This window comes from Phaethon aethereus (genome assembly GCF_964289735.1).
Source record: "Phaethon aethereus genome assembly, chromosome: 19".
In the NCBI taxonomy this organism is placed as follows: Eukaryota; Metazoa; Chordata; class Aves; order Phaethontiformes; family Phaethontidae; genus Phaethon; species Phaethon aethereus.
In genome coordinates this window covers 5,047,557-5,072,502 of record NC_138595.1, presented here as the reverse complement: position 1 = coordinate 5,072,502, position 24,946 = coordinate 5,047,557, and the positions used below count along the sequence as shown (strand labels likewise).

Sequence of the window (24,946 nt, the reverse complement as noted above, 5' to 3'; positions counted from 1 at the left end):
GATGATGTTTTCATGGCATAGTAATGTTAAAAATGCATGTTTTATTTGGCTGGTCATACACAGTTTGATTTCTGTTTCGTATCTGCGTAATGCACAATGTAGAAAGGTTAATGTTTTGTAAAAGCCATAGCATTTATATGGAAAATAGTGCCAAATGTTTACAATGATTTTTGGTGGACTCCAGTTGCCAGTTAAATTGGTTTTCAAGCAATATCAGCTGCCTGAAATTTTTAAAATATAAAATTGCAACTTGGAAGATTTTAAAAAAAAAAGATAAAAGAAAAAAATGTCATCTGCATCATTCAGAAAAGATTTCTTTTTCATCTGGTGTAACTTAACGAAATAAACTTCTTCACCACACCAAGTAAGAAGGTTTTACTAGTGCTTCAGATTCAACCAGTAATGGGAAATTCCAACACAAAATGATAATTCATCAGAAAGGTGAAGATATATGGAACTGGGAGAAGGAATTAGTGTGTTTCCCTCTATGACATTAGCTGTAGCTATCTGTCCTGGTTTCAGGACAGATCAATCAAAAGTTGGCAACTACTGTAAAAGCAGTAAGTTTTAAAAATACTTTGCATTAACTTCCACGCATTTTTTATGTTAATTTCCTAAGTTGGTCTTGCACTTTGTATTGGAGAAAAGTGAACATTTTAATAGATGGTTGGATCTTCCTGGAGTATGTTGTGGTGTTAAATTGATCTCAGGATTCGAACTTTGAAATAATTGTTTTATTACAGGATTATACACATGAATTCCACAAAACCAAAGCAAACTTTTTGGCAATACGAGAAAGGGAGAATCTGTTGGGATCAGTACGAAAAGATATCGAGTAAGTTGTATTGTGTGTTATAGCAATGGTATGGGACTGTCCTCGAAGGGAGAAGGTGGAAACCCTCCTGCAGGAGAATACTTGGCGTAGCTCATTTGTCTGCACTCTGAATAATGCAAAAAAAGTTACTTGAATTCATAACTCTTATTAAGGTTGTGGTAAGATTCTGTTTTGTTTTTGTTGGGCGCTTGAAAAGGAACTGATGTTTTTAAAATAAAACTACTAAGCTATGCTAAATCTCTTTAAGACTGTCTTAACATGACTGGAACTTTTCTGTTTGGTCACTTCAAAGTAACAAAGCTTGATATCTGTGTAAATCAGTTAGTTGTCTACTGAAAAGCCTCTGGAAAAAATATTTTTCAAATTTTTGTTTTTCAAATTTTTTTAAATACATTTTAGATCATATAAAAGTGGGTCTGGCGTGAATAACAGAAGAACAGAACTATTCCTGAAGGAACACGAACACCTTCGAAAGTAGGTGTTATTTGTTACTTACTTACATTGGAGGTGCCTAACTTTTCTGGTGGATTAAACAGGCTTAATTTCAAGCATGCATGAAAGCTTTGCCCATTTGTAGGTATCTGCGTCCGCAATGAATGCCTTGCACTATGTATTCTGCGACAATGCTGCTACTTATGCAGCTGGATAAACATTTATTTTTATTGCTTATGCTGACTAGTCACGGTAGTTTTCAGTGATTTTGACTTTAGGATCTTGTCAATAGTAAGTGACATCTATTTGTTGTCATCAGTGGGCTTTCACAAGTCACTTGTGACTCAGACTCCATGCTTGGCCTCCTCTCTTGAGGAAATAGATGCCTTTATAGTATAGTAACTGGGATAAGGGTTAAAAACCAGAAAGTCCAAATGATTTCGCTGTTTTTCCCTTTCTTCTTTATTTGTCAGAATAGAACCTTTTTTTCCTTTTGTCGCTACTGAATGTGTACAAAAGATGGAAGTGAATAATTCCAAAATTATCTGTGCAGTTAAATATTTGCAAATTGACTTTAGTTTATTGGCCAAGATAACAACCAAATACAAAGCACTTTCTTTTTATTCTTGTTGTAGAGAGGGCATTAGATTATGAGTAGTTGCTCTGTGTTCCCCATTCAGCAAAAGCAGCACACTCTGAAGAACACTGGAAGGTTCATGTTTTATAGATAGTCAAGAAGCAGCACTGATCTTGATCCTCTGTGTTCCTGACAGTAGTCGTGCTAAACTTCAATCTTACACAAGAGGGCAGACTTTCATTAAAAAAAAAAAAAAATTACCTGTGGCTTTCTTAAATGTGCTTTCTTAAAAATAACTTAAACTTCTAACCAGAACTGCACAAAAAACTTTTACAGGAAATTAAAACCAAATTTTTCAGCTTTGGTTTATCACCACTTCATTTTCAATTTTTTTAATATCTTTAAAACTTAGAAATTAATTGGTTTAAACTTACGACTTTTGTTAGGTTGAATTTATTTTTACACATGCATGATCAGGAAATTTAAGGTTTCCATTTAAAAAAAAAACAGTTTTAATATTGTGGAGGTGAATGATTCTTCAAAGTACAAATTTTCAGGTAACAATGCCAGTTAATCTGAGTAAATCTGATTCTTACTACATGTTGTGTTTGGGTTTTTTTGGTTTGCTTTGTTTTTTTAATTGGAGGAGGAGTAAATACTTGTATACATTTGGCATTTTGTTAAAGCTACAAATAAAATATTTCTGGAGTTGTAAAATATACTTCCAAGAAACTGGTGCTCCTCTGAGTGTACTGTTTTGAAAAGTTTGAAACAATGAAGAGTAGAAAACTTAAAATATTTTGTAAACATTATCTGGCAGATATCTTCAGAATTTGAGCCTAGCATTCACTGAGGCGTCGATACTTTGATCTCTTTAAACATACTAAATTCTCCAGTATGTTTTTAGGATAAAAATGTGTGGAAAAATATGATTAAATAAGGCAGTTTCAGAAAGAGTTCAACCATCTTCTAGATGATGACTTGAAAATGTCAAAACTTAAAAAAACCCCAAAACACAACATTGGGGGGGTGGGGGGAGAGGGAGAAGTGTGAGTTGGAGATCTTTAGGAAAACAATTGCAAGGTGGAGATAACCATAAGGTGTATGAAGAAATCTGATGTAGAAGCATAAGACAACCTTGGCAAGAAATCAAAGCTTGCAAGATGTTCAAAACTTTTGAACTGAGAATCAGTAAGCTCAGAAATAGATACTGACAGAGGAAATTATTACAGAGTTTCAACATATTTGTCTTCAGAGAAAGCAGTTAATGAGCTGCTAATGCCAAAAAGCTGTAAAAGCTAGCAGAAGGTCCCAAGAAGTCACCAGGAGCTGGCAGGTTATACCAAACATTCTCCTAGGAGAAGCTGACAAGCTTTGTGTGAGTCTTGATGCTGAATATTTGCAGTGCAGTAAATCGTGGTGCTAGACTAATTGGTAGAACTACAGGATGAATATATGTACATTGTCACAAAGACACAACAGTAAAAATTCAAATGTGTTTTTAGTAAAGTTGTGAAAGCCATAAAAAGATTGAAGAATAGAAATGGGAACGTAAACCTTGCAAGTGTATTATTGTATGCTGCAAAGTAATGAAATAATACCACAGGAATGATATATTTGTATTGAATATTGGAGTGTTCACTTGGTCTTGACCCTGCTTAATTTATGATATTAAGTACTTTAACCTATTGCATATTTTTCCATGATCTGATAATCGAGAATGTATGAGCTATTACCCTACTGCAGAGTACGAGACTTGTCTGACAGCCTTTTTCTTTATGCACTAACATGTAAGACAGGATAAGCGGAAACTTGAGTTTACTCTTGGCGGCGTTTTCGTGGATGCTCTTTAAAAATCATGCTGGCAGCTCAAGGCAGTGTTGTTTGTGGTGGTATCTCACTTGGGAGTAAGAGGAGGAGACCCAGAAAGCTCTTCTCTGGGAGGGACTTTGGAGAGAAGCTGGACCTCTGCTTTTTGTCTGAATCTGGATTTTGATTTTTCTGTCATACTTTGAACATCATCTCTTCTGAAAGGACTAAGAGTGAAGGAGAATCTGTCTGTCTTAGTTTTATATATGTAAGTAATCGTAAAAAAGGAGGGGAAATAAAAAAAATCTGTGAGTACAAAGTTTTGATGAATAAAAGGATCCAACGTGTATTAAGCAGCAAGGGAATTACAACAGCTGAAGTGCCATGCCAACCCTTGGTGTGCCTGTAATACGTGAAACTGCTGTGCATTAAGCCGTGAGGATCATGCATCCATTCGGATTCACTTTCCCTGGGTGGGGCTGGCTGCTGCGCCAGTGCCGCTGGCACAAGGGTGTTGTGCGCTTTTGCGTTAGGGTCGCGGTGCTGCTGGGGCAGCCCTCGGGCTGAGGGCATGTGGGGCTCTGCACTGCCGCACCCTGGTTCTGGAAGGGTTAGAGAAAACAGAGTGTTCTCTCCTTGACTGAAAGCGTCGCTGCTGGTTCAGTTCATTTTATAAACCAGCTGATGCTGAATTTTACTGGGAAAGGGGATTTGTCTAGAGATTTTATTGACTGTGGATAGGAGGCATAAAGTTTCTAACTCAGTTTTCTGCTTCATTTCTATCCAGATAATTAGAAGATAGTTTTATGTACCTTTGGAAAGAAAAACAATAATGCCTAACCTTTTTAATAAAAATTTTTAATACCTGTTAATTAAAATGAGGCTGGAAGACAGGTCTTGTTGGATATTGATTCCTTGTTAGTATTTTTACCTAATACCTCAGATCTTTTTGCGTGTCAGATGCTTAAGGAAATACCAAATCTAGCGTGGTTATGTTGGCGGTTGATTTTTGAATGCTTGTTTTCTCAGGTCTGTGCCATTCAGTAAAGCTATTTGTCTCATCTTTTCTGTTTGTATGCTTTTTGCCAGGGAGGTAAGCAAGTAATCTTTTTTCTTGTAATACTGGTTTCCACCTAAAGAAAACAATTTTTATGAATAGATCTAGCTTAGCATTTTAAAAAACAGCTCTGAAATGTGCTGCCTCAGAGGAAATAGTCCTGTCAACTTAGTGTTTGCCCTGCGAAATTCTGCAGTTATTGATGAGTTACAGTCTAAGTCAGCAAAGAAGGAACTAATGTGTTTGATTACATTTGCAATATTGCGTGTGTATGCGAGTGAAAATTTCCCTTGTGTTAGTACTTGCATTGTATGTGACTACTATCATACCAGGTGATACTGATGAACTTGTGTAAAAATTGATGAAGGCTTCCAAGATTTAGATAGAAATTACAGATTTTATTATCTATGATGAATTACTTGTAAAACTAGATGAAGACTAGATCACGATTTGCTGTAGTAGATTTGTTCTGTCATTGTAGGACCACTATATGACTATTGCTTTATTGCTCAGCTCCAGTGCTTAAAAATTAGACATTTGTCCTTTTCCAGAAGAAGTGGCTGGTGGTGAAGCAGGTGCCTGTGCTGGTGCAGATACCATGAGCTGTGTTTTTCATTGTTGTCAGATGACTGCATGTTTCTGGTGGGTGTTGCTATACAGGTTCTCAGTCTATCCAGCAAAAAAATTTACAGCTTGGAGTATCAGGTGTAAGTGATACAGGTAAATGGGATGAACCTGCTCAAATTGTTCAGGCTACCTAAGGGCATAAAACACCCCTGTCTGCCTTAAAATGGTTACCACTGGAAACAGAGGGTAGGGATGCCAGAGCAGGTGGGTGAGGAGAAAAGGAGGAATGCAAACGAATCAGAGGGATGTGCTCTGCATGTGAAAGAGAAAAAAGGAATGAGAGAAGTGAGCAGAAGAAGTAACGGGAATCTGCAGCAGTTGCATAATGGTGCTATTAATAATACATACCTGATTCATGGAGCTGATTAGGAAAAATTAATGTTTGTGGAGTACATCATATATGTGAAGTACTCCAAAGTAATAAGTATTGTTATTACTATTGCATTTCATTTTTCAGCAGAACTATTTCAAATTTCCTGTTGTTGTTTGGGCAGAAATGACCACATTCAGTAGAGAATAATCACCAGGAAACTGCTTTCAAACTTTGTTCGTAATACAGTCCAGATCTTAATAGGGGGAGTGACTTGTTGACCATTTTTTCCTCTAAATATTCAAGTTTCTTACAAATTTTCACTTCAGTACTGATTTGCATGGAGAAGTCAGCTTAATGAGATGCGGAGACACCTTACAGGGTTTTTTATTATAGGTATAGTGATCTTTTGGGGAAAAGCTACCAGTTTTCTACTTTAATTTAATTTCCTTTTCTTTCTTTTCCCTGTTCTCTGCCCTGCACGCCCTGATTTCCATTCACTATACTGTTGCTGCTCAGGTTCCTGTGGATTTCAGTGGACCTTCAGTATTGGATTAAAACCAGAGAACTGCTGTTGTCTCCCCTTCCATCCCCTCCCTCCCTTTCCCTCGCCCCCAGTTGCCAGGGGACGCACAGATGCCTGGGCAGTTACTGTTCCAGCTGACACATAGTTCACCACTCCATCTTCTTCATCTTCTCTTGGAAAGAAAGAGACTGTAGGAAAAACAGCTAATTCACCAATTCCTTTTTCCTTCCCAAGGTGGTTGGGGAAGCAGCAGGGAGGGAAGAGTGTGATGAGCCTCTTCCTGGGGTGCCTGATCTGCAGCCTCAGAACTGCTGAGCTCCACTTTAGTCAGGCCCAAAAAGGGTGGGGTTTTTTTAACTGCAAAACTTGCCTCTAAATTAAACTTATTTTTTGTTCATGTCAAAGCAGAATGTGGTGTTCTTGTTGCTCCATTCTCTTAATTTTGATACAGATTTTAACTGAAGCAGCCCTTGATAATGAATAATTTTCTTTGCTTTATAGCAGTTACAAAAAAACAGAACAGATCTGCTATCAAAGGACAATCCATGCTATCCATGGCCTTGGTTTGGACTGTTTGCCAAGAAGCACTGAACACGGTGTAATTTGGCTGCAGACTTGCTGTGCGGTAGTAATGGAAGGCTGCAGCACTTTGTCTATTGAACTGGAAGGAAGATACAGTGCAGGAGAGATTGAGGAATCTGGGTTAAAGTGTTTCTCTGCTGGCCGTTAATTGCAAGAGCTCTGGCAATGGTGTGTCACTGTTTTTCCAAATACCATTGACTTGTTTTCATTGTTTCTAGAATAAGGTAATTACCTTACTGACTGACTTGAATATCCATAATATAGACTTTTTGGGTAGGGCTATATGCTCTGTCTGGGCGGCTGCACAAATAAAATGGTTTTCAAGGAAGGGATTTGAGTAAAGGAGGATTTTCGGTATTGCAAAAGCTTACTTAAAGATGCACAATGACTTGTACTGTAATCCTGTTTCAGAATACGATTCTCCTTTTTTTCTTTTTGCTCTGTCTCCTATTGCTGCAGAGTTTTCTCGACTGCTGTTAACACATCAGTGATTCCTCCCTTTAGCCTTATATCTGCATGGAACTGAATGGGTTTTATTTCCAAGCCTGCTGGCAGAACCTCTGTCTCTTGAAGATTCATGGCAGAATGACACAAGGCCGCTTCATAAGTGGCTGGATTGGCTTCCCCTGTAACAGTCCTAGACTGAACATGAGACTTGGGCATATCATATATTTAACTACAATACCAGACTGAGCACAACTTACCTATTTCCTATTTTAATAGTAAATATTCCTCAATGAGGGATATGGTTCATGTCTTCTGGAAAAATGAAACTTCACTGCTTACTATGTGACTGTAATTATATGGCTGTATGAGCAAGTTATTGAAGTAGTTTAATGAGAATTTGGGGAGGTTCAAAGCTTGCAGGCAATGAAGGAAGATGCTCTCCTGGGTATCGTTATTATTTATAAATAACTGAATAAAAGAACATAAAAATCAGCCAAGCACTTCAGGATTTAAAAGAGGTTTTCCCTCTGAAAAGAGCTTGAGCTTCATTAGAATAAAATCAGCTAGTGCTTTTCATCTTCCTGTGCTGTATTTAGGACTTAAAAATACCCCACAAACCTACCCCAAAACACTAAACCAAAGATTAGATTTGTCTCACAAGGTTTATTTGCATGCTTTCCTTATAGTTGGATTGCTTTATAGAACTACTGTAAACAATAATTTCCCTGATGTGATATTTTTGTACTTCAATGAAGGGGGCAGGCAACCAACAAACCCAGTACAGACATGCACAGAACCCAGTTTGGGGACTTCCTTTGTAACTTCCACTACAGAATTGAATTCTGCAGGTGACAAAGGGTGCAGTCATGCAGGTGTTGGCATTAAGAACCTCAAACTCACTGCTTTTCATCTGTATAAAATGTGAAGGCTTATGCATGCACTTTCATGTGCCCCCAGCAAAGGGGCTACAGAAACTATCCTAGGTCTGTTTGAATGTCTGCAGAAACTAAAGAACAAACCCTCATAACACAGTGTGAAAGATTATCCGAATATATGGTGGGAAAAGGGTGCTTGGGACTAAAACTCTGCTCTGGTTCTCGGTTCTGGGCTTTACCTTAGAAACAACGCTATGCCCTTGATTTGTGGAGAGGGAGGGACATAAAACCACACTTCAAACTTCAGAGCTCTGTTTGCTTCTGAAGTTTCTTGCTCGTTTCAGAAATAAACAAGTCAGTGATGCATGTTTTATTTGTTTTTAGCTTTCCTTTCAACACTGTCTCTTAACTAGGACAGCTTCCCCCTCCCCCCCAAGGTCTGTATTGAAATTAGGGCTTTGACAAGTACTGCAATCCTTCTTACATGGGTTGGTCTGAAAAGTAGGTGCATCTTTTGAACAGAATCAACAATTTTTGAACCTTATAGAATTTCTCTTGTGGAATCTGAGAATCGCTTATTATTCTAATGTGGCATGTTATTTTTTTGTCAGCGTGGCTGTGTATTTCTTTTTTCTTTAAGGCCAAAAGTGCCTGCTCATTATTTGCTATTGAAACCTCCAGTAAAAACAAGCTGTTAAATTTCATTTGATGTGTATGGATATGTTAAATAGTGATTATTTCAATTTTTTTTCAAATAGAGTGTAACTCTGGAAAGTTATCATATTACTGTATAAATGTCATTCTTGAGTTTTTAATTTGAACCTCTGTACCAATGCGTCAGAATGAGGTTCTCCTCGTTCTTGGCTGCTGTATGGTAACCTACGCAGGTCTCTCCATGTGCTGCTTTAGCAGTGGTTTGCTGAAAGGCTTTGACTCCCATCTGCTGAGGATACTTTCTATCCAATCCATGCTGGTAAGCAGAACTAGGTCCAAATTCCCCCTAAAACATGCCTATTTTAGCCTGATAATACAGTTTTGCTTAGAACCTTTCAAGGACCTTAGTTTTGTTGTGGAGTAAAAGATGCGGAGTGCTTTCCTCTCGCTTGAGAGACTTGTTTATATTGGGTATAGTTGCACTTCTGGAAGAATGCAGCTTGTTCAGTCCTAGATAAAAAGACAAGCCTAAGAACACAATGAAATTGGGTCAGAAGAAAAATGTTGAGATCTTCATCCATTAATGAATTGCATCCTGAATTTGGGTTGCAGATGGTGTAAATGTAGTGTGCACTTTAAATTTTGAACCACAGGTGTTCATTATATTGCATAGTTAACTATGCAATTTTAAGAATCACTTTCTGAAACTTAATAAACAGGCAGGTGGATGGTTGTAACATTAGGTACTTCAGCCAAGTCCTGGACGAAAGCCATATAGCTTTCTGCATCTACCAAACAAACCCTCAAAACCACAGCAGGTGAAAATGCAGCTAGGAAGCAGGGTACATTTCTATCAATGTGTATTTTAGGGTTTTGTACTAAATTAAAATTGGGTTGTCATCCTAGGGGTAACTTTCACTTTATTTCTGTGTTAGCTTCACTGGAAATTAAAGAGAGATTAATTACAAAGTTGTTTATATGATGGGGCTGTTCTGGAAGACTTTCCCCCTTGGAATTCCTTTTTTCTTGGTTACTTAGGAATGTGTGAGTAGTAGAACAAATTTTTTAGCTTTGCCTAGCTTTAGTAAAAAACCACTGAGCTAGAAAAGTGGCACGGTCTTTTTTGTTACAGTACAGATTATAAACAGCTTGTGTTTCTTGCAATTTGTGCATCTAGCCTGTGTGTGCCCAACAAATAAGTAATGACAGGTTATCCCGGTAGAGCTCATTTTTTGGTAGATCAGTGTTGGATACTGAAGGCTGTTCCTGCTTATATACACTTATAAGTGTTGATTGGTTTTGAGGGTTTTTTCCTTTTAGTTAAAGGTATAATTAAATTATATGTTTTAAACTAGAGGAAATCATGAAAACAGCGCTCCCACTGAATGCTAGTTCTGCATGCAGCATGTAAAATTTGAGGAAATGCCGATATAGTCCATTAGTAAGTTACTGGAATTGTTCTGACAGTTGTGGTTACTGATAATGACTTACAGTAAGGCCTGCCCCTCTCAGTTCATTTAACTTTGTTCCTATGGGTAATATGGAGCAATTATATGGGAGGGTCAATCTCTCCAGGAAGGTTCACAACTGTGAATAGAGAGCCTCTAGAAACCTCATGATGTGGCTGGTGGTGCCGTCCTGGCATTGGTTTTGTGCTTACTAATAGGCAACCAGCTGCTGCGCTTCATTTAGACGATAGGAGCTGTTTTCATTTTAAGTTTTTAACTGTGTTCTTTGGGTAAACTGTATACTGCGGACTATTGAGAAGGCTCTTATTTCCATATAGATTTGCTTTAAAGGAAGAAGTATTGCTGTTGCTCACTCTCTTGGGATTCTCAGACATCAGGCACTCTCCTCAGTAGTCTATGTGCCAAAGAGCTTTCTTGGCTAACTCCTCTTTTTGCAGAAACATGTCTTTCACTCTGTTGATAATTCCCAGACAAGTCCATGGGGTTCAGCAGAGGTGCAGACTGTACCCTTTGGAAATCCAGGAGAAACAACCTGTTGGTGTCCTCGGACCTGTGAAGGTCAATCGCTGGGTTTCCCTGCAAAGAGAGAGCGTCCCTTGATATTTGCTTGCATCCATTAAATTGTTCTTTAAATGGAATTAGAACAACTAATCTTTGTATTGGTTATGGTGCATGTGTAGATGTTTACAGATGTTAGACGGCTACAAAAAAAGTACTTATGTTAGCTTATCCTAAGTGCAAATTGCTGGAATTGATAACCTGTGGAGGTATTTACTTAGTGATGTAGCTAGGAGTCCAATTTTCAGTGAATTTTTCATCATAGAATTGCAAGTTGGAGGGAGTAGGTTTCACCACCACCGGTTTATTTTCCTGGAAATCCTTTGACAGATTCTTCCCGACGGTGAAAAGCGTGCCTCTTGCATGTTTTTTCTCCTATACAACATACATGTGAACCATCTGGAAAGAAATTCAACACCAAATAACGTTGGTTAACTCCTGCCTAGAGCAATGGATTATGTTCCAGTGCCTTTCAATTCTAGATGTAACAAATCGCTTGCATTGAATAAAAGCAATGTGATATTGTGATTTTTTTTTTCTTCTCCAATTTTGCAACTATTCCTCATTCTTATTGAAAGTGATTACCGAGTGTCAGACTCCCCAGTACAATGATCTGCAGAAACAAGTTTACTGACATGTTTAGAGTTCATAGGTGTGATGTTAATGTATTGCTCCTTTGGAGTGAATCTATACATTGACTTAACGCTCATGTTTGCGTTGTTTTTACGTTTGATTGTTGTAGGGTTTTATTTCATTTTGCCTGCTGCAGCAGAAAGTATGAAAACATTGTATCTCCTTAGTATCTAGATTTACACTTTAATGAACTTGTAAAGGGAACCCACAAAAGTTAGCAGTTTGTGTCGGTATTTGAACCTTTCTGTGCTCTCAGAATGGTTTCCGTGGGCAAACTTCATCCCTGAAAATGCCCATTTTACCTCACATCTTTGGTTTTGGCCAGCTAACTTTTCTTATGCTGGAAATGTAAGATGTATGCTTCATAGTCAAATATATTCCTTTTCCTCCCTGTGCTGTTGCATGCTGTGCATTCACAGCAGATGCTACTTCTCTTCCCCAAAAACACCTCCTTATAAATTATCTCTCTTTGGGTGTTGTATACCCTCGGTATGTTTGTCTAACCATGCTCTTGTATTGGGTCTCAGTCAATGAGAAGGCTTCTACACCAATTTTTTTCTTCATTAGCAACTGTGGGAGACTGTCCAAACTAGCTAAGCAGCACCAGTGCAATTCAAATTCACTCTTTCTTTGACACTAATTGAACCAAGCATGAGATGAGTCTTATAAATTCTGTAGTATCTTGTTTGTTATCATAGGAGGAAAATGTGTTCTGCTTTACATTTTTCTAGTTAAGTGCTTTTTTTTAAAGAGCTTAATGATCTTTGGAATTTTTTAGATTATGAGTTGGAGCTAGGAGTTTTTGGGGGTTTGTGTGCACAGTGCTTCTTTCACTTGTGAGTTAGGAATGATTATTATGTTGGAAATAACTGACTGTATAAGTTGCTTCATCATAATCTGTATAATTGTATTAGAATATGAAGTATGTTTTGCAATGTTTCCATTACTGGAAGCTCCACATTGCCTGGTGACCCAGGACTGTGGAAATATGAAAGATTTAGTGCGGGCATTTTGAGAGAGCTGAGACTAGTGATTAATCTTGCAGTTAGAGAAAGAACAAAGTAAAATTATTATTTCTGTAATTATTCTTTATGAAAGTAAGAAAAGAGTTATCAAGTGCTATATTAGTTTATTCTACAGGGGCTTTCCCTAACCCTTTTAAATTATTCTTCATTATAATATCACCCTTAATTTTATCTGAAGGGTTTAAAGTGCACTGTGAAATGAGAAGTGCTTGTAGTGGGTATCTAGCTAGTAAGTCAGCAGCAAAATCTATGGATATGGCAGAAACCCAGTCCTCAGCTAAGTGATCATCTGTATTACTGAATTTTAGCTACTGGTGTAGAGATTTGCTTAAAAAACCCAAAGAACAAAAAATGCATTCCTTAGTTGTAAAAACTTCATGTGATGGTAAGGCTTCTTTTCTATCCTAGAGGCATACCTAATTTAATTTTTCCTTTGGATGAATTTACCTGTCTGCATATTTAAATTCCAAACTGCACAATCTTTTCTGAAGACAGCAGTGGCACAGAGGCCCGATTATTTCATGTGCATGACTGCTACTGTTGGACTTGTGCCATTTATTACGGTAGGTGATTGCCTCAGCATCTTTAAGCGTTTCTTTCGTATAGTAAATACAGCCATTTTTAAATGCCTTTGTCAAAGTGCCATCTGTCTCGACAGGTGAAAATGTGTAGCTTATTGAAGCTGATGGCAAATCAGATTAATATTGCCCAGAACCATCATTTGCTTGCTTGGATGTTCATAAGGTAATGTCCACTGGATTTGTCATCTTTGCTTGGAAAGCAGAACAAAGTCGAGAGATTTGTTTAAGAGCCTCTTTTTGTAGTGTTTTGAATGTGTAATTTAAGCAAACTTACCTCTTTCAATTTTGTTGGATTTTATTCTGTCAAACAGTTGAAACGAATATTTTTCGTAATTGTGAGAACAACTTCTATTTGTGTAAAACAGGTTGTTAATAGTCAGAGATCTGCAAACTTCTCTTGGGTCTCTGGGCCCCGTTGCACTGTGTGTTCCTGATCTGCCTAAGATCTGACTGTTACTATCTATGGTTATGAACTGTAAATGATGAAACAACTGCTTGCTTCTGTGGGTATCGCTGTAAGTGAACGTTACAATCTCTATTTGCCAAGAACTTTGAAAGACTTTAAGAGATGCTGTATGAGCACGTTATTGCCTTCAGAAAAGCCTCTAGCACTTGCTTAAACTGAACTTTTGCAGGAGGTACTAAACTTAACGCCACTCTGATGGACTCTGATATGCAGATTTTTACCGTAAAATGTCCCGGTGTACACTGCCCTTACAAAAATTTCAGTGACTGTCATTGCCATTTTCTGCTGAAGTTTGTTCTGGAGGCTTACAGAGACGTTTTTGGAAATCCTCTCGGGGCCATTAAAAGATGATGCTCCTTGGGGTGGGAAGAATATACTGGAAGTTGTGTTTAGTAAACCTGTATGCTTCCCAGATATTTATTTAAAGACTATAAGAGTTAGTTCAGTCTGCTCTTACCTATACATCAGTCGTTCTGAAGAAAATTCATATGCATCTCATCCTTTTAAATAGTTGGGATGACCTCCCCGTAAGTTGAGAAACATTGATCTTGTGATTTCAGCTGCCCGTTAAATGCCTTGTGTTGGCATTTGCATCCAATGTCTGTGTTTGTTGGTATTGAGAACTGTTTATTACTGGGTTTATACATTTTTAACTTCCGCCTGTCATCATTTCACAGGTAGCTACATTTCTAGGGTTTATTTTTTTAATGTGTGTATATATACATATATAAAAAATAATGCAATATAATATAATTCAATATGAAGCTTTTAAATACTTTTTGTATTTAATCTCTGATTAAGTAATAAAACTGCCTAACTACAGCTTTCTCTAACATAAAAAGCAGTGAGTGAATCTGCTGCAAATGGGCAAGCCTAATTTTTTGTGCTCTGAAAAACTTGGAGAACATCCTAGTTCACTTAAGGTCTCCAAATGTGCTCAACTTCCCTGTCATCTCAAGTTCATCAACATGAAAATACTATAATTTCATCAATTAAATGGACAGACAGCTGATAATGCTGGTGATGATTTTTCCAGGGTAGGGTTTTTTTTTTTAATAGGACTGTTCTAGCAACGTTTTGTTCCACAGAATTTTTATAAGTCTGACATATTTCCAGCTAGGCATCTAATACCTTTTTGTTGTTAATAAATTTTATAAATTTAAAAAAAATTTTTTTTAATTGTGCATTCTTCTGCACCATTCTTACTTTTCAGACTGTTTTCTGATGTTTTTGCAGTTTATTCTTATTATGCACTGCCCACATAATACACTTGTGTGTTAGAGACTACCTATGTGTGAAAGACACATTCGCAGTTGAATTTTGCATCTTTAAGAATCAGCGATTACAGAAATCTTCAATGCACCGCTTTTCTGCTTGCCTTGGGGACATTATCAGATGCTGTGAGACTTGAGGCTGCTTACATTACTTTGTGTACATAACTATGGTGTTTTACTTCTCTGTGCCAGTGGTAATAAATACCACACAGTGGATGCAAATGGTTTTATTTGATTAAGCTGATGTACTTGCAACTGATGCCAGTCTTTGGAGTGTGGCTTTGTTTTGGGAGCAGAAAGAGGTGTTCCAGTTGCGGTGTTTTCAGTGTTTGCTGCCCCAGTTGAGTCCCCTCTCAACTTAAAATCGGGCAAAATAGTTTTAGTGCTCTGTGTGCTGTCTCCATATTTCAAGGCCTGGACTAGACTGAAATAGCAACCTTCATATTTTCACTCCTCTTCACAGACAAATAAGGACATTCTGTTAGCATCTCCCCCCTCTGAGCAGTTTACACGCGCGCACGCTGCCCAGCGTGCTCCTTCGCCGTGCCTCCAGCTGGAGGTGTGGGGGGATCTCCAGAATTTCTGTGGGTAGAAGAAAAGTTCCAAATCAGGCAGCTCCGGCTGAGTCAGAGGCAGAGCTGTGCTGCGCCGGAGGCTGTTGATACCTTCCCATCCTGAGGTGGCAAAACGCTTGGAAGAAGGAGGATGGAAGGTGAAGACGGTCATGCCCTTTCAGTGTCTTTTCATCCTTTTAGTTTGGCAGCAATAAATTCTGCTTTAATACTGGAAGGAATTTCCAGTACAACATAAAACTTCTTTCAGTCAGATTGATTTCTTTCTTAAACTGCAAGCTCACGTTTTTTCTGGTTATTCTACAAGAGTTAGCGTAAATCTGTGGGGTAAATGGAGCAATTGTAGGGATGCATCATTGTTTCTGCAATATGGGGAGTGGGGATGCGGTCACCTATTCTATGTCAGTGTAACGTTTGAGATATAGATTGCTGTAACAAGGTATGTTTTTCTTGGCCATAAAACAGTGGTTAAAGACCTGTCTATAACAAGTTGAGTACAGAAAAAGAAAAATTGCTCAAGTCTTCTGAGGATCTTGTTTGTCATCTTAATCTCATACATCCTTTTAAAAAAAGGAAATGTTCTCTCTGCTGTATTTTAGGCTGGCCCTTTCCCAGAGATGCTACATAGGAACTTGGTTAATGTGTGGCAGTGAGGGGGAAGGGGAATGTGTTATCAAGGTCTTTCTCTTGCAGATGGTGTGTATTCTGGTTCCCATAAGCATCACTCATCCAACTGGTATTACTATAGAAAGAACCTGCCTCGTTAACCACCATTAAACAGTGTTTGGTAAACTATCTCTGAAGGGTGTTTTGAGGTGTTGTTACCTGGAACTGAGCCTCAACTTTTATTTTTAATTGCTTTTTTTGAGGTGTGGGCAGGAATGACCAGGATTAACGAGAAAAAAAGTTAGGTATTTCCTTCTCTAATATTACTTTCTGAACTGTCCTGGGCACCTGGTACACATCAGGCTGAGTTAACATTAGTTAGCTGTGAATCACAGAGCCCATTCCACTTTTTCTGTCTTCTTGGTACTTCATGTGTTCTCTTGAGCATCTGCTCTTCCATACAGTTAGGAAATGCTGCTCTGGGGAGCACTGCATGCATCTTCTCCAAAGACTTTCGTTATATCTACCAAGTCTGTGTAGTAGCAAAAAGTAACAGCATCCTGAAATAAGACATTCTAAGGGCAAATTTGTTAAGGTTTGTATTATGGCAATCATTGATTTAATAATCTAAAATAATACTTAGAACTTGTTACTTTTTTTAACTTCATATTTTTTCTTTTGGCTTTCAGCTCAGATCGACTGATAGAAGAAACAATAAGGTAGGAATGAACTTACTAATTTCATTATTTTCTGTACAATCAGTGTTTATATTGAATTGTGTCCAAAGATATCGGTCATTTTATTTATACAATAACTGCATTGTTTACAACTCATAGGCAGCATTACAATGAAATGGTGCTGGCTTGTTTTTTATTTCCCCTATTCAATATTGACATAATAGTGTTGCTTAACTATTTTATTAATTCTAATTTAGAAAATTTGGGTTTCTGTTGAAAGGTGAATAGCCCGTACAATAACAAAGGGAATGATAGAGCAGAGTGAATCTTAGGTGGAGCTGTTGAGGGCTATTCCAGTAGTCAAGCTGTTTCTTCTCATAGTGACGCTCTTCTACAACATGATTTTCTGTAATCATTCAATGTATTCAGCACCCTAGTGTGCAGCTGATACAGATAAGGGCTTTTACCACAAGGGTTTGAGAGGTTATTGCTGTTGTATAGTTATTTATCTTTTGGGTTTTTATGTGGTTCAAATACTTGAGTGATACCTTCTCAAACTGATCTAGAAATTTTAGAACTGTAGCATGATAAATTACTTTTATCATTTGTGCCCTTCCCAATCTTCCATTGAACTCTGGGATTTTGCAAACCAATAATTCAGAGTGCCTGACTTAATGGTTTTAAATTTTAGATTATTGCTTTTAAAAAAAAAAAAAAGGAAGAAAGCAAGCAAGATAGGCTTTCAGATAATGCATGTACTGGCATAAGTGATCAAGAAGAGTAATTAGAGGTGCAGGAAGGCTCTATGTCCATTAAGGGCTGGCTAGCTTAAGTACATACACTGGGCTCAGTATAATTAACATGGTGGAAGAATGTGTTAAACCACATTAATGTGCAGTGATGAACCAGAATTGGTCAGTATAATGATGTCTGAAAATGTGGGTATAATCTCACCACAGCCTCATAAAGATATTTGTCAAACTTAGCACAGTTACTGTTAATTTGTTTTACTTTGGGTTCTAGTCCTTTCCTGATTAAAAGTCCTCTCCTTTATTGCCATGCTTGTAGACCTACTTTTCTGTCTCATAAAAATGCTCATCATTTGTTGAATCTCTTACTTGCTGCCACTCCAGTAACTAGAGCACTAAACAGCATATGGTGATTTATTAAGCTTAATATCCTGCAAAATGACTTGTATTTTATCATTTGAGCTCTTTGCCTAGCCTCTTGATTATGTGTCATCAGCGAAGCTGAGAGTATGTCTGTGTGTGATAAGTGAAGCTCTGTGTCGATGTGCCTGTGCAAGGGAACATAACCGTGGCAGACCGGAGCTCAGAACTGGGCAACTACTTGAATATTCACCCAGGTTCCTCCATGGGTTTTGAGCACACTCAGAGGCTCCATGGTGTCATCAGTAGGTGCCCTGGCTGGTTTAAAACTGCTTTGAGTTTCATTTGCATGAGCTGCAGTCCTGTGGTTGACTACAAATGGGCTATCTCCACAGTGACCGCTTCTTATGCAATAATCCCTGCCACAGGGCTTGGTTCAGAGCTCTTTGGTGCTGTTTACTGAAACCATTCCTTCTGCTAATAAATTAACTTTGATTTTTTTTTAAGAGGCTGGATTTCAGTAGTCTGTGTTGCACCATTTATTATCTGTAGTAAATGAACTTCTTGTGGTAGTTGTTGCCAAAAATGTTCTACATTTCTTTTTGTAGAAAAAGAGGTTGGCTAGTAACTACATTGACCAGGAAATGTAATTTCATTTATATCAATTCAATTCTGACTCTGTTGAAACCAGGGTGAATTTTTTGTTTTACTCTTTTTTCTTGTCATCCCCAGTAATTGCAAGTATTCAGGTATGATATTGATTTGTGGTAAGCCCTGCTGCATTTTAAGTGATTTTACCAGATAGAAGTTTACCCAACTTCTGACTATCAATTGCTTTATCTATTGTAAACCAAGTAAAAGAGGGAATTGTGCAGGGGAGGATGTTTGAGTGCAGATCATTGAGTGAAATGTGATATAATTAGCTTAGTCTGGCTACTAATACTGCTCTGTCTTCAAGGTTTACATCTGCTGTAGTTCATTACTCATTATTTGGGTGTAATTCAGGAAGTTAAGAAATCACATTTTATTTTTTTAGGAGTTGTTATTAAGCCATGATTCTAAACACTGGACAGCATTTTTCTGTGCGTGCAGAGGGTTTTGTTGACAAGCTGCATACACCCCATTCCCAGGGACTCTGCAGTTAGCACTAATTGGGAAACCCTTGCTCCAACTTTGTGTAGAGAAGAGACCAAAGAAGTGCGGAGCCTGACTCTTCCTGCGTGTGGTTCCTCCACGGGAGCTGACATATGTGCAAAAAAATTTCTGGGTACCTAAGCTGAAATGATTCAGTAACTGAAGTGATGAGCAGGGCTGTCATTCCAGATGTTTTGTTAGTATTAAACTTTTAATAAGTTTTAAAATTAATTACGTGATGTGAGTTCTTACTGGAACATATTTCTTTCCAGAAAGGAGTGGGATGTGATACTTTGTACCGCAGTTCTTTTGGAACAGTGCTCACTGCTCTTGGCCGTATTTAAATACAAGCATAGATTTTGCTTAATAAGTTTGGTGTTCTCAGGTTTTAATTTTCAAACATTATCACTTCTCCAAAAAATCAACGATTTATTTCTTGTTTTCCAACAATTTATATTTTTGGGTTGGCTCAGTTTGAATTTTTTTTATAGTTTTGCACATACAGTGTGACAAGTTCTTAGGATTTTATTGTAATACTGTTTCTGAGGCCTTATTCAAGCTGATTTGGCAGTGTTTGTGTACTAACAGATTGTACTACTCCACTTCCACTCTGAAGCCATACCAAAGCCATAGATCTCATTAAAAAAGAAAAATAATCTCCTTATATATTAGGGGTATTTCTTTAGGTAATAATTAGGATGTAATAAAAGGGAAAAATTCACTTGCGTTGAATCTTGACTTTACAAAATGGAAAGGCATGAATTAGATTTTGAGTCTTAGCTCGTTTCAGAAGAGCCTTGACGGAGTGTCTAGACAAAATCACTTGCATTTCGGGGGAAACATTCCTTTTGTTTTCATCTTGGGCTTCATCAAAAGATACAATAATCTTTAAAGTAACTTGAAATACTGTGTGTGTCTACATATGCATATATATACACGTGTATATTTATAGATATGAATATATATGTATATGGTGATACAATAAGAATTTTTACCAATTTAAAACTAGAGCTTCCATTTCTATGCAGAGTCACAGAGGCCATTCCCTTAATCACAGACACTGTCATGAATTTAAATGCACAAGTATGATTCATGGAGTACAAAATGAAGCAGAAGTTCCAGTAATACATTAATTATTTGGGTTTTTTTTAAAAATGTGTCCCTTTAGAGCTTTTTTTTAGTTCTTCATCAGTGTAGATTTGACTGAGCTGTCTCAATGGATGAAGCAAGGAGTTGACTTTTTGGTACGTTTCACTTGATAATACACTGTATGTATATGGCTGCTTATGTGAGGTGAAAATACCCGACAGCTTAAAGATTTGTCTAAGTAAAAACATTTTGCTTCCAAGTCAAGCAGCATTAAAAGTATATTTCTGCATGTTAGACTAGTTTGACTGTGATAATGGCTGGAAGTGTTTATTACTCTGTACTTTTTCATGACAGTGAAAACTGCAAACTCTGTACAAATATCAATTGTTTCACATTTGAAGACAAATTTGGTTGCTCGCGTACCCACAGCACTACTGAACATTCAAGGATAAACGTGAAATGTAAATGAAATTTTGAGGAAATACGGCTGCCGGCACAGGAATTTGAGATACTCTTGCTGATTTGTGGAAGAGATGGGTGGGCTCTTTGTGACTGACCTTGGGCTACCTAGAAGAGATTTCTGCAGTAGTGCAGCAGTCTTTAATGTTGTACTTCAGCAGTGCTTTAATATTAAATATAGAGACCAAAATACCATCTGGTTTTAGAAACTTGGTTTACGCCCAACTGTAGTAGTTCGAGCCAGTGCAGCACTGAGAATAGTTCCTGCTAGTTTCCAAATGAAACATTAAATCGGGGTCATCTTGATTCCAGTAAGAAGCATTTAATCTGTTATTGTAAGTGTCGTGTAGAAGTTTCAAAACATAGGAAAGAGGTATTTTTGATCTGAGGACATAAATGGGGCCGATATTGTGAATGGGAAGAATATGATTAATTTTTTTTTAAAATGCATTTGTCAGTGGAGAAATGGCAACCGTATGTCAGTGAGCATATGTTAGGGGTGGGAAGGAAACCAAAACTGTCTAATGAAGGATATGAGGAAGCTGCAATACTTAGGACTGTACAAGACTAATCAGTGGACTAGTCCCCAGGAGCTGTGTGTTTTCTGGTAGTGCTTAATTTAATAGTCTCATTTACAGATAAAAAAGCTTAAGTAAACCAGCTCATGTTTTGAATGATCAAATTCTACATGAAGAACAGTGCTTTTTACCTGAATTTTGGCTTGTTAATGGTAGCTAGGATCCCGTTAAACTCTTGTTCATGGATAATTACATTTAGATGGACAATTACATTTCATTACTAGACGATATCATATTAAAAATAGTAATCACTAAAATTATATTTTTCTTCAGAGCTCTTCAGTAAAACCTAGCCCATTGAGCGAATTTTTTCAAAATAATGGGTAAAAGAAATTAAGAAGGTTCCAATCTTGTAATATGTAAACTTAAACAGTTACATCCTGCCTTTTTGTAAGAAATGGACAGTTTCACTCCTCAGATGTTAAAGCAGGAACCTTGTGCTCCATGATAATCTATAATAATTATTTCCAAAGGCATTTTGGAAATGTCTCAGGGATACTTTATATCCTGGCAATCATCTTGTACTTTCACTTCTGTAAATTAATGGATGCCTCAATGAGTCATTGGATGCATCTTATGAAAACATGTGGCTTAATTCAGGAGTGCTTTGAGAAATGCTGTATTAAAACTTCATCTGGACAAGTATCAAGTCAGTGCGGGGGTGTAAGGTGAGAAGCTGTAGATTACTGAGCTTTCCTGTGTACAGCTAAGAAATCTTTTTTTCCAACTTGGTTCCTAGTAATTCAAAATTTCCTGAGTGCTCTTCTCATTAGCAAATGTATGTTTTTGCGAGCTTGTGGCTCTTTACTTTAGCAAACTAAAATACCTCTCTATGCTGAGTTGTAAATGTATATAATCTGTCAAATGTCATATCTTCTCATGTATGATACAATATTTATATTTACTGTTCTGATTTTGTAGTCCCTTTTTCAGCCCTTGATGGTAACTTCTTTTTCTGTATTGATACACAGCTGTTTATTCTCTGTTCAGAATTTCTGTTAACACCTTCTTTTAGACGCTTTTCTTTGTAGACTCATGCACTATTGGGGTAGGCAGTGATGCTATTATTTTTCTTCTTCTCCTCCAATCTAATTTTCACTTTATTTTCTTGTAGTTTTAGTCCTGAGAAGAGTCTCCCATGTAATCCACTAAATCGGATGCGTTTATGAGTTAGATGAGTTAGTATGTCCGCAGAACCAAGCACACACAATGTGCTGAGTGGCAGTACTACACAGCCAAAGAGGAGAAGCTTTGTAGACTTTCTTTTGCTCTTTTTGCAGAAACAAAGAGCATTGGTTAATGGATTCTGGCAAACCCTTTATAAACACCAAGGAGGTGACTGCAAGCCATGTTTCTTCCAGTTAACCATGATTTTCATTTATACTTTGTGCTCATTTGGCGCTTCAAAAGTATAGAAGAAAAATTGCCAAATAGCTTACTGCAAATAAAAAATGCTTGAAGTTTTTTCTTAGTTCTGCCCTGAAACTTGCATTTTTTTAATTTTTTATTTAAAATCTAATACTTCAAAATTTAGGATTAAAGTGTTAAATCTGTTCTAACAGAGCTGTTAGTTGCAAATGTCAGGGTTTTGCCAACATGTTATCAAACTGTTTATATTCTCTTTATGACTGATAAACTCCCAATTTCCTTACGTATGTCCAAGTTTAGAGAATGCTAATATAACCTTAAAATAATATATCGATCTGTCTTGTCAATGCATATTGTTCTATTTTTAAAAATTTGCTGTATAGAGCTTTTGGAAGAGTCTTTTCTGTGACCTGAAAGCTACGAGATCCATAGGCTGGCCCTTCTGTCACCTATGTCTGACATGTCTGTGTGATGACCTTGTCTTGCTTTTCAAGGTATTCTGCTACTGTTAGAAACAAAGTCATACCTCTTACAGCACTTGGGCTTTGGCTTGGTGGGCTCACAGTTTTTATGAGCAAAATCAGAGCTGGAAAAGGCAGCCTCCACCTGAAGAGTTGGTATCGGATTTTTTTCCTTTTTTTTTTTCTTTTTTTTTTTTTCCTTTTTTTTTTCCTTGAAGTTCACCTGGCATGTTATAGGAAGGCTAAGATACTGTGTCAAGGGCTACTTGAGATGGAGTAGGCAGATAGAATGGAAGGGAGCCCAAAGGAACTCACTGCTCCAGAAATACTTTAGAGATCATTGATCTAGGCTGTTTTCTTCTTTAAGATGTTTGTGAACTGTGATACTGACCTTTCGTTGTAAGTCTTGAAGGACCATTGTTAGGCTTGTTTTTGCCAGCGTTTGTGTGATACTGGCTGTAGTGTCCTAGTAGGGAAGCCAGTGGTACATCAGATGATCCAGAGCTGCTCATTCCAAATGTTGTTTTGTTCAGAGGGAAACTTGGAACAGAAGTTATCGAATGGTCTTTGTTATAAAAATGTCAGGAATGCCAGTTGTTTTTAATAAGTGTACAAATATAATTTGTGTCTGTGACTTTTCCTGCCAGATTTACCTGGAAAGATACACTAAGGTGGATAAAGGTCCTTTTTTTTTTTTTTTTTTTTAATCACCTTCAAGTACTGAAATGCCAGGTCAACCTAAGTACTCCAGTATTAATATCTGGACAAATGATGTTTCAACACTTCAACTCTTACAGAAAGATAAGGCCAAAGCCCTGAAACCCAGATGAATTCAGTACAAAACAGTGCTTGAGAACCAGATGTATTGAGCAAGTGCATTCAGAGAGTTCAGCGGTAAATATTAAGGCTGTATGTAAAATGCAATGTCCAGCTCATGTTGCAGAACTTGAGAATAATGTTAGGCTTGCGCTGTGTGTTGCAGTGCTTTGTACCTGCCCCTCCTTAGAAACAATGCTCACGTTAGCTGTGGTTTTTGTATTGTGTTTGTATACAGACGCTGAGTGCGAGCAAGCATAAAATGCTCTTGAAAATTTGCGTATTTGTATTGTGTAAAAGAAGCATTTTGTATTTTCCGATCTATTTGCTCTCCTCTGAAATTACAGCTTCAGTTCCCTTTTCTCATATTTATATCTGTCGTATTGTGTTGTTCCACTTAACTTTTATTCTTCCAGAACACTTTCCCTCCATATTTAAGGCTCACAAACTTGTCCAAGAATTTGTTTTAATCGTTGTTATTCATGTAGATATAGTCAACAGCAATATAGGTGTCATTTTCTGAGTTATTTTCCAGCCATATTGTATTTATGTCCTACTTTGTTTATTTTTGCAACGCATGCCAGCCAAGGAGAGCAGTATTTATCATACTGCTCCTTCTTAAGCATCATATCTCCAGAGCCTAAACTTTTATATACTGTGTCTCCAGATGTAAATGACTCTGTGCAGTTTGTCTCGACAAAGCTATTGCATTTGAAGTAGCTCCATGAAATACTACCTGGGCCTCCAAGTATTAGCCCACCCTTTCATTTTCCATCCTATAACTCTGTTTTATGAGATGAAGAGATGTCAGCTGAGTAGTTCTTTAAAATCTTCATTTAAATGTCTTATTTTTAAGAGCGCAGTTGCTTTTTTCCAACTTCCAGAATGGATTAAATTTGAAATGGGAAATTCTGTTTTGTATTCACCTGTATTTTGTCTTTATATTTGGATAGAGTACCTACAGCTGGACCGTGTATTAGTAAAGAAACAGAGTATGAAAACTTAGTGTCCATGGATGATATTCTTAAATAGGACTAAAGCTCAAAAACATATTTTATCTGTGCTGTGATGGAAGCAGCATTTGATATGATTGCATTACACACCAGCTCCCTCAACTCCCGCTTATGTACAACAGTCGGGTGGGGCTTGCTGGGAAGGGACGTTAATGCAGGAGAAGCCAAGCTTTGCCCACTTATCTGGAGTCAGAGGGCAGTGTTAATCCTGAGTCAAAGTAGATCTCAACACTTTGTTGTGTTTAAATGTCTTCAAAGACTTGGTGACTGTATGTCCCAGCTTGATTGTCCAGAAACCTTCTGTGTAAAGCTCCGTGAGTTGTGTTG

General features: G+C 37.5%; 1 protein-coding gene across 2 annotated transcripts in view; it reads left to right on the top strand.

The window, feature by feature from the left end:
* GOSR1 (golgi SNAP receptor complex member 1) overlaps positions 1-24,946 on the top strand; it is a gene marked incomplete at its 5' end in the record, with an annotated part of 30,221 nt that overhangs the window by 3,219 nt on the left and 2,056 nt on the right. For both annotated transcript variants that reach the window (XM_082008601.1, XM_082008600.1), the window contains 3 exons: positions 744-835; positions 1,235-1,309; positions 16,605-16,634. In XM_082008601.1, the coding sequence (XP_081864727.1) occupies positions 744-835; positions 1,235-1,309; positions 16,605-16,634 (197 nt within the window). The remainder of the gene's footprint in view (positions 1-743; positions 836-1,234; positions 1,310-16,604; positions 16,635-24,946) is intronic.